This window comes from Phragmites australis, chromosome 2, assembly GCF_958298935.1.
Source record: "Phragmites australis chromosome 2, lpPhrAust1.1, whole genome shotgun sequence".
NCBI classification, from domain to species: domain Eukaryota; kingdom Viridiplantae; phylum Streptophyta; class Magnoliopsida; order Poales; family Poaceae; genus Phragmites; species Phragmites australis.
This window is the reverse complement of record NC_084922.1, coordinates 51,601,086-51,610,127: the sequence shown is the minus strand read 5'-3', so window position 1 is coordinate 51,610,127 and position 9,042 is coordinate 51,601,086. Positions and strand designations below refer to the sequence as shown.

General features: G+C 41.2%; 2 protein-coding genes across 2 annotated transcripts; both read left to right on the top strand.

Annotated features, from left to right (window-relative positions):
- Positions 1-1,217: 1,217 nt before the first annotated feature.
- Positions 1,218-4,398, top strand: LOC133909712 (uncharacterized). The gene is made up of 5 exons (XM_062352260.1): positions 1,218-1,693; positions 2,099-2,197; positions 2,597-2,641; positions 3,650-3,787; positions 3,860-4,398. Exons 1-5 carry the CDS (start codon positions 1,313-1,315, stop codon positions 4,196-4,198), a joined length of 1,002 nt encoding a protein of 333 aa, XP_062208244.1. The 5' UTR covers positions 1,218-1,312; the 3' UTR covers positions 4,199-4,398.
- A 31-nt stretch (positions 4,399-4,429) lies between these two features.
- Positions 4,430-7,652, top strand: LOC133909713 (uncharacterized). The gene is made up of 7 exons (XM_062352261.1): positions 4,430-4,875; positions 4,972-5,201; positions 5,293-5,402; positions 5,804-5,962; positions 6,261-6,491; positions 6,597-6,718; positions 7,162-7,652. The coding sequence occupies exons 1-7, from the start codon at positions 4,430-4,432 to the stop codon at positions 7,370-7,372; spliced, it is 1,509 nt and encodes a 502-aa protein (XP_062208245.1). The 3' UTR covers positions 7,373-7,652.
- Positions 7,653-9,042: the final 1,390 nt, after the last annotated feature.

The window sequence follows — 9,042 nt, the reverse complement described above, 5'->3', positions numbered from 1 at the left end:
TATATACATTAATATTTCATTAATCATATATACTCTTTTTGACCTTGCTCCATCACATCTTCAACTATGTCCCAAAAAAATTAGAAGCATAAGAATCAAATTCAGCCACATGTTTTCTCAGACGGAAGAAACTTATTCATCAATTTCATATCTCAATTTGAAGGACACTACAACAAAAATAATTCAAACATATGACTGTGTCGAGGATTAGTATAAACGATAATGCAATATTTGTATGGGATAAGGATCACCTGCTCGTCACAATCGACTGTTAGATCGGAAGAGACACGTGATGTGTCGAAGGATAATAACCCAACGTCTTATGTGTTGTTTTATCCTTGTATTAACTCGAGAAGAGAATTATAGTGTACGGTGTCTAGATCTAAACCCTAAGCTATTCGACAAGACCTTTGAGCCTAGGCTTGAATTGACTTGTATTCTCTCGAGTTGAGTTGGCTTGTGTTCAATTGAGCCTAAATTGTCTTGGTCCTACCCCTGGATTATATAGTCGAGCGGAGAAGGGTCGTATCCTACTTGGAATCTTGAGCATAGTCAACTTAATGTGTATCTCCCGGGATATCCGAAACACTTGTCTCCTTACTAGGAGATTATATCTAAATACAAATAGATCTTGGCCTTGGAGAACTAATTCGTTTCTAGAACCTATCTCATGAAAGTTAGACAGTGTACGATACAGAGTCCATAATTGGATAATACCATATTTCTAGTAATATTTGAATTATTAATTATATATTCTTTATTAGCTAGTTCAAACTCTACTTAGAATTGTAGGGTCAGTTAGAAGTCTATCTGAGTGAATTTTAGAACAGGCTAAAAGGCTAATTCGATTGGATGTTAATCTCTTGTTGACTTGAAAATTTTCAAGGGTAGCAGGAACTCCCTTCGCTCTAAAATAAATATTATTTTAGTTACATGCAGTTAATTATTTTAAATTTTAGCTATAAATTATTTTTTATATTGAATTTAGATAGTTCAGAATTACACGGGAGATTTGTAAAAAAATTGTATTTTTATAATAATATATATTTATTATCATATTATAAAAAATAATAATCAGAGTTGTATTTTGAAGATGGTGTCAAACGTCTAAAATTACACTTATTATATTACGAGGAACATAGTTATTCTACTGGATAGTTTTTTTGTTTTCCCTAGAGAAATCACAGGGCATCGAGGGCTGGGCTATCAAGCGTCAACGCCTCAACCGACGCCTCGAGGAGGCGGAGGCGATAACTTCAGCCTCAACCTCGTGGTTTGGTTCCCTCACCTGACTCCCGGGGCAATCGCAGCAATGACGCCTCCTCCCACTATCCCTCTCACTCGCCGCCCATCCGACGCCCGACGCCGCGGTCGCCTCCTTTTCCTCATTGTTCTCATCGCCGTCGCCATCGCCGCAGCCCTTGCCTATCTCTCCTTTCCCTCCGCCGCGTCGGAAACGCCCCCCGCGGCGTCCTCTATGGTGCTGGCAGAGGCTGACTGCTGCAGGGGCATCCAGGGGCTCGAACTCTGGGGCCCGGCGGTCAAGTGGGGCTCCGACCACCGCCTGCCCTCTGCCGCCGCCTGCTGTGCCTCCTGCAAGGCCATGTGCCCCCACCCCGAGGACGGGGCCTGCCGCTGCGACTCGTGGGTCTTCTGCCGAGACGAGCGCAGATGCAAGGACAGGTTCGGGGAGGTCCGTCCGTCTTACCACACCCCCCCCCCCCTCTCATCATGTTCTTCTTGTTGTCTCCACTCCTCCCTAAATCCGATTCCTTTTATCAGAAGATTTAATCATTTCCCTAGATTTATTCTTATCTTAGTTTGGCAAGAGGGACCGATTAGCGAAGTTGCCTTCTTTTTCAAGATCAATGATTCAGTATTAGAAATGTCAATTTCTTGCGTGCTTCCAGTTTCACCCTGGCTCCTTCAACACCCCCTCCCCTTCTAACAAGATTTGAAAATTCCACTCATTAGGTTATTACAGGAGCCGGTGTAGTCATGGTTGCTACTATTACTCCGCCGCATTTTATTTTGAGCAAACGCAGCAGCTAATTTCTCTTTTTGAGCGATTAGCTCATTTCTTTCACCTGTAACTCAGTGCTGGCTGAAGAAACAGACGGATGTGATGACTCCTGCTGTTATTGCAAGGGGGGAGGATGTCATGTGGACTTCTGGTCTAGTTTTTGGAAAAGGAGAGGTTGGTTTCATGCAATCTATCTTCCAGTTATTTAATTCTAATGTTTGAGGATCTTTGAGTTCCCAGGACATGTGTTTTAGTTCTCCTGTTTTGAAATATTAGATCATGTCAAACTTCTTCAAGTGTGATTTTTTTTTTTTTTAAAAAAAAAACTATTCATAAGGCTGTCCATAATATGTCTTGAGGATTTTCGTTGGCCTGGCTTAATGTGTGGTGTATAGTGTAGATATAGTATTGTGTAATATGCTATGCTTGCTGAAGTTGTATTTGCTTGTTGGCATATGCTTCAAGAGAGAGAAAAAAAGGGGGACAATTTTTCATCAAGCAAATATACCAATCTATCAAAGATGTTTGCTGGCACGAGTCTCATGATTTAATACAAGGATTTATTTAATGCAGGGAATTGTGGGGCTTGAAACAAGTCTAGGGACACTTCATATTCAAGTAAGTGTTCTTTGCCTCTACAACCGGACAAGAATATTCTGATACTGCTTAAGTATTGCAGGATCATGTTTAGGTCATTAGGTGTAGGAAGATAGTGTCATAGCAAATCTGGTAAAGTGGTGTTTTGCTATCTACTTTCCTTCCATAACAATCCAAATATGCTAAATTGGTATTCCAGGACAACCCAGATATTCTAAAGTGGCATTCCCATTTGTTTCTTTACCTCTAATCATAAAAAGAATAACTAGACTACAAGGAGAGACGTCCACCCTAGCATTAGTATGTAGGAGGTGAGAACTGAGAATTGAACACTGGTTGACTGGGTGACAACCACCCCCACTAGCCAATATATTTCAAGGAGAATCTCTTTTACCTCTAATCATTTAATCCGGTAAAGTTGTATGTGCTAATTGTGTTGTTTCTCCATGCTCATCAGAGTGTTTGTAGTATGTTGTTTGGTGTTATCGCTTTTACTTTGATGATAACAGTAGAATACATGAGATGTGGTTCTTCAGAAAGTAAAAACTACAATTTTATTTGCTACGTGAACTGTCTTATATTGCGAGGGACGTGGATGGTCTGGGCATCTGGCTGAAAGTAGTAGATTTACCAATTTAACTTGCTCAGGTAAAAGCTAAGTACATATTTGTGGCCCCATTTTGCTTCTTTCGGAAATATTTTTGTACCAAGGTAATGCCAAATGAACATCCGTTATTAGCGATTGTTCTGTAGTTAGCTCAGGCTGCTCACTAAAGAAGGTTAGATTTGAATTTCCTGACATACTGTCCTAGGATAGAGCTACTTCTACCTTAATGATTCCCATTGGATTTGAACTAAATCTGATCCCTCTGGACAAATCAATCTATTTTTATTGTTTATGTTTTAACAGAAATACAGCTTAAAGGGTTGGCTGACTGGAAATATTCTGTAATTGTGATTTTCAGAGCTAATATACTGATGAATACAGTACTCGTTTCCCTTTCTCTAATATACTTGTTTTGCATTCAGTTGCTGCCTGGTTGTGCGCCGCGTTCTGTGGACTACTTCATTGAGCTTTTGGGATTGCGCAACTGCGCTGGATGCAGATTTTATCGCGTGGAAGGGCGTGGGAACTTCTGGGACGCAAAAGGCGACCACGAAAAAAATGTATGGCTTATATGACATTTGGCCTGATGCTTACAACAGTTTCCTGATGATTCATGTTTTCTGTACAATTAGGCTGCATTTGGTCCCCCGTATGCATTGCTTCAAGGAACGCTGGAAGTTGACGGTGTGCCCTTCAAGGAGATAGCTAGAGAAGCATGCCCATCGGTGAAGAGAGGGTCTGTTGCATGGGTTGGGTCCGGGCCGGAGTTCCTAATCAGCTTAGCAAACCATGGGGAGTGGAAAGACAAGTACACTGTGTTCGGGTATGTGCTGCCTGAGGACATGGTGATCGCTGAGGAGATGGCACTGCTGCCGACGAGCACAGACGTGTGGAGCAATGTAAGCGTGAAGGTTCTGAGAGATCCTGTCTACTTCAAGGTGAAGAGAAGCACCAATGCAAGCGCTGTCTAGGAGAGAGGTTTGGATGGTAGCATCGCTGCATCAGTATCCATTTTTCTTTTGGGGGAGAGCCAAGAGGAGAGAACTAGACCAGATTTAGAGAGTTGTTGTAGCAATAGGGCCAAGAGGAAACGATTACTGTGTAAAGAAAGAAAGGAAGAAAACCAAAGGAACAAGGAAGCCGATGATTATACGTATTTGTTTGGCACATACTTGCAGTCCTCCTAGCATTGCAGAACGCCGATGCTGCTGTTTTCTTTTTCAATTTTTTATTTTTATTTGAGAGGGATGGTATTGGCGATGTTTGTTGCCGTCTGGAGTCAACGGACCTCGGCCTCCAGCTCCACGACGTGCCCCCCGACCTCCCAGCCCAGCAGCGTTCCTCCCTCTATGCCTCCGGCGCCGCTCACTTCCTCTCCCCCGCGCCCTCGCCGCCGACCTCCCGCCTCCTTCGTCGCCCGTCTCCTACGCCACCGCCACATCCTCCCCGGCATCCAGGCTGCCGTCCTCGCCGCCATGGACGCCTGCCTCAAGGAGCTCAGGCGCACCAACAAGGTGGACGTCGAGGACCCCACCGTCGAAAAGGGCCTCTTCAGGAGGCAGCTCGACCCCATTTGGCACACGCTCGGCAAGAAGACAAAGCAGCTCGTCGCCGACCTCAGGACACTACGCAAGCTTATTTCATGTTTGTGCTGACTGATAAGAAATAATCACACGAGTTCTAGTGCTCTACAAAATTAATTGAAAATCAGGCACCCTCTTTACACTCTTTAGCCAATCCGTAGGTACGACGCCGTGACATACTTGAAGTGCCTGGACACACTGAGAGTATTGGAAGGTGTTCGATCAGTTTGGATACTTGCTGACTCAAGCCACAAAATTTTTGAGCTCGCAAAAAGGCGTGTTTACCAGATTGTAAGAGCAGATTGTACAAAGGTTAGCACAGATAACAAGGACACACCAGCAAAGAAGAGGAAAGTGACACACATCAGTACCAAGAAAGGAAAAGAAACCGGTAGCGGCTCTTAGTCCCTTCGTTTGCACCAAAAAAATGTTTTTCTTGAAGAATTTTAGTGTAACATATGACTTCTTTCTCTTTCCTGCAGAAAATGAGGATTCCACTGCTGACAAGGGCGGTATTCGGAAGATTAATGCTGATGTGGGCATTGTACTGGAGGAGGTTTTGGAGGAGGCACCAAAATGGAAAGTGTTACGGGTCAGTGATTCAGTTTTTGTTTCTCAGTTTTCTTTCAGGTAATATTTGTTGCATACATTACATGAGGGCTATCCGCACCAATCTATTTGGCAAGGAGCATTTCAAGTTTTGCTAAACTTTGCGTGTTTATATTTACCCAAGAACCGTCTTCTCCGATCTAGTTGATAAAGATTTTGTATGTTTGCTAAACTTGGCACATGAAGCATGTATTTGCTTGTCTTTCCTGCAATTGATTGTTGTGCTAAATGTAATAGTTATCCGCACTCTACTTTTCTTGTTCTGTTCTTGTAGCAACATCACGCCTTGCTCTCAGTTAATACTGGTAGAGTATTCATCAAGGAGAAGTTTTTTTTTGCTTCTGTTTAATTGCTGTAGCTGATATGCTATACATATCTTTTCAGGAATTGTTGCAAGAGATAGCACAAGAACAGACGAAGGGAGATGGTGAGAATGCACAAGATGAGGACAAAAGTGATGAAAGTGGCATAGTTTCAGTAACATGCAAATATGAGCGCTCATGCTTGCAGCTGCAAGAATGCATATCAAAAGGCTTCCATCAGGTAATAATTCAAGTCTTAAATGTAGTGTTATGTTCACTTTACCTTCATCTTGAAGTGCATCTCATCATTTAATTGCCTAGGTTTGACAAATTTCCATTTCATTATTCACGGATTTGGTCATGAGGTGTATCTATTGCCTCATGGTGTAGCCATTACAGCTCCTGCGATTCTCTTTCTTCAACATTTTCTTTCCTATGGGACTTCTGTTGGAAAGCTATACAATACTCTACTAATGCCACCGAGGTATGCTGCTTTTAAAAATATTTTGACAGCTTAACTCTCTTTTTTCCTGTATAAGACTGGAGCTGAACTTCACTTGGCAGCTTATGAAGCTCTAGCCTATGTTCTAGCAACTCTATCTACTGCTCACAATTCTCAGTTTCTGGATCTTGTGGAAGTGAAGCAAACTAATCGAGTCAGGAAATTTTCATTGGATATCTTGGTCACCACTTTCCTTGACAACATCAACTATCTCCTTACATATGGAATTCTGACACGAAGCAGACAAGATGTTGTGATGAATTGGAAGGTAAGAATAACATATTGCTTTTTTAGTGTCACCAATGTGCATCGCTCAACTTCTGTAAATAAATAAGCCTATTTGGATGGCTCCTAATTATTGATTTTGATTTAGTGGTTTTGTGTAGACTCCCTACTATCCGTTTCTTGCTGCTGTAGTGAATCTCAGCTGAAGAGACTGGATTCTTTATTTTCAAATTCAACCCTCCGATGCATTTTTCTTGATGTTATCGAAAGGTAAGCAGAGTAGTTTCTCATATGTATATTAATACTGTAACAGATAAGCCAAATCGTTAGAGTGTTGCCTGAGATGGCATCCAATCACATTTTACTACTTCGTTACCTGTCTACTTGAGGGAGACTCGTATAGTTATAACTTATTCGCGTTGTTTTCCTAGTGTGACTAAAAATTTATAGTTTTACAATGTTGAGTCAATACCTATATTGTTCAATTTTTTATATATGAAGTCAATATCAGGTCAGTTAAAGGTGACCAAAAGTAATAATCTAAATGATTGGTTTGCATTCAATTGATATTTTCTAATGCAAATTGGTGCTGTGTTGGCATTTTGGAATATATCTTTTCTTGTTTTGCTTAGCTGTTAATACTTCAATTTACTCTCTATTCTGAGATGCATTTTTTTCCTCTCAACTCAGTTATTTTTTCTTAATTTTTGCAGCCTTGAAAATGCAGGTGAAAATTCTGTCTTATCCATACTGAGATCTGTGAGATATGTTTTGGGGCTGTTACACTTGAATATGGGCTCCATGAATATTACCTCTTTAGGCATCAGTTATGAGGTGCTATTCACTGGTGCCGTTTCTCTTCTGTGTAACTATTTGTTCCTCAAAATACAGCTGCTAACACTAGACGGTAGCCTGAAAATCTAATGATTGATGTTTTTTCCTTTTAAAATTTTAGCTTTTGCTTGTTTTGATTATAGTTGTAATTCAGTGGGCATTGATGTTTCATCTCGATTAGCCCGGATGATGATGCAGTTAGTAAAAGTAAAATCCTCCTGGATCTTGCACCTTAGGTGCAACAAACGCCGAGTAGCGCCAATTGCTGCACTATTATCTTCAATATTGCATCCAGCAATCTTTCCTGATCTGGAAATTCACCAGACAAACGAAAAAGGGCCAGGCCCTTTGAAATGGGTTAGTTGTCTATTGTCTTTATTACTATACTGTTTTTGATGCTACACGTGCTTCTTGTTCTGTAATTGTGTAGTCAGCAGAAATAAATGCCTAGTTGCTGGTACTGCTGCTGTGAGTGCTTTTATTTGCCTGTTCAGCTGAAGTGATGCTGCCTTTTGATATATGTAGTCTGCATTGTGAACTTTAGGGACATGAATACAGTTATTATTCGATAACAAGCATTCTCCTCATATGATTCACGATTTATACATGAGTAGAGATCACTGCCAAACTTAGGCCATCATTGTGATGCTGATTGCTGAGTAACAAAGAGTGAGATAGTGACCATTCATCTGAAATAGGTTCTAAAAATATTGTAGTAAAATTTTGTCACCTCTAATTCACACCATGGTCTGTTGGACAGCAGATGCAAAAATATGCCATAATAAAGCACAATTCAGTTAAAACATGTTCTTTTCACTATCTGAATAAGAAAAATCATGCATTTTTTTTTGTCACTACTAGATGTTCATTTATTGATCTATCCCGGATCTGTACATACATACGCTAAGTGGAATTAAAATGTAATTCACAGATAATTACAAAGTTGTTCTTCTTTAGCAACAAGTTTTCCTCGTGATAGTAAGCGATGCAATTAACTCATCTATTTGTTTTCAATTTATTGAGAATCTTCTTAATGTTAACTCATATGGTGGTTGTGAATTCTGTGATGGTTATGAAATCTTTGATGTCGTGTGAGATATAGTGAGAGATGTGTAAAATGGGTGAAAACTGTTTTGACAGGAGTAAGCGGGTTAGTCCTATGAAAGTTGGAGACTATCTCATACGTTACGTTGGGGGGGCTTGAGGTGATACTCAGTGCCAATGAAAAATGCCTACCCCGGCCGTATAAGCACCGAATCTTACACCATCATACTTAGCCACTCCGTGCAACCACACGTTCTGAATGGGCACGACTTGATCTCACACCTCATTAGCTGAGCTCGGTACCCACCTTGGAGGTTGTAGTGCAACGGGAGCCAGGAAAAGACTTGCGGAAATCAAAGTCGGCTGGTGACATTGAATTGGCTGGATTTGAGCCATTTTCCAAAGGAGGCTGGAGCTTTAGGCCCTTGGTAAGTAAATCCCCATTAGTGGTTACTGCGTGGCAACATGCTCGATGGGTATGGGAACTCGTTATGATTCGCTCATCTACTTGCAACAGTTGGAGGCTGAGCATATCATGTAAGTAAAGTTGTACAACATTTGCAGAGTGTAGACCTATTCAAATAGCCGTGTTTACGGTCATGGATATGCGAATGCATGGTCACGTTTGATTAGACTCTGGTGCGTGTGTCTTGATGAGTGAGTGTGCGGACTAGAAGTTCGTGTGATGAGGTTGCTGGCTCAATCCGTTAGGATCT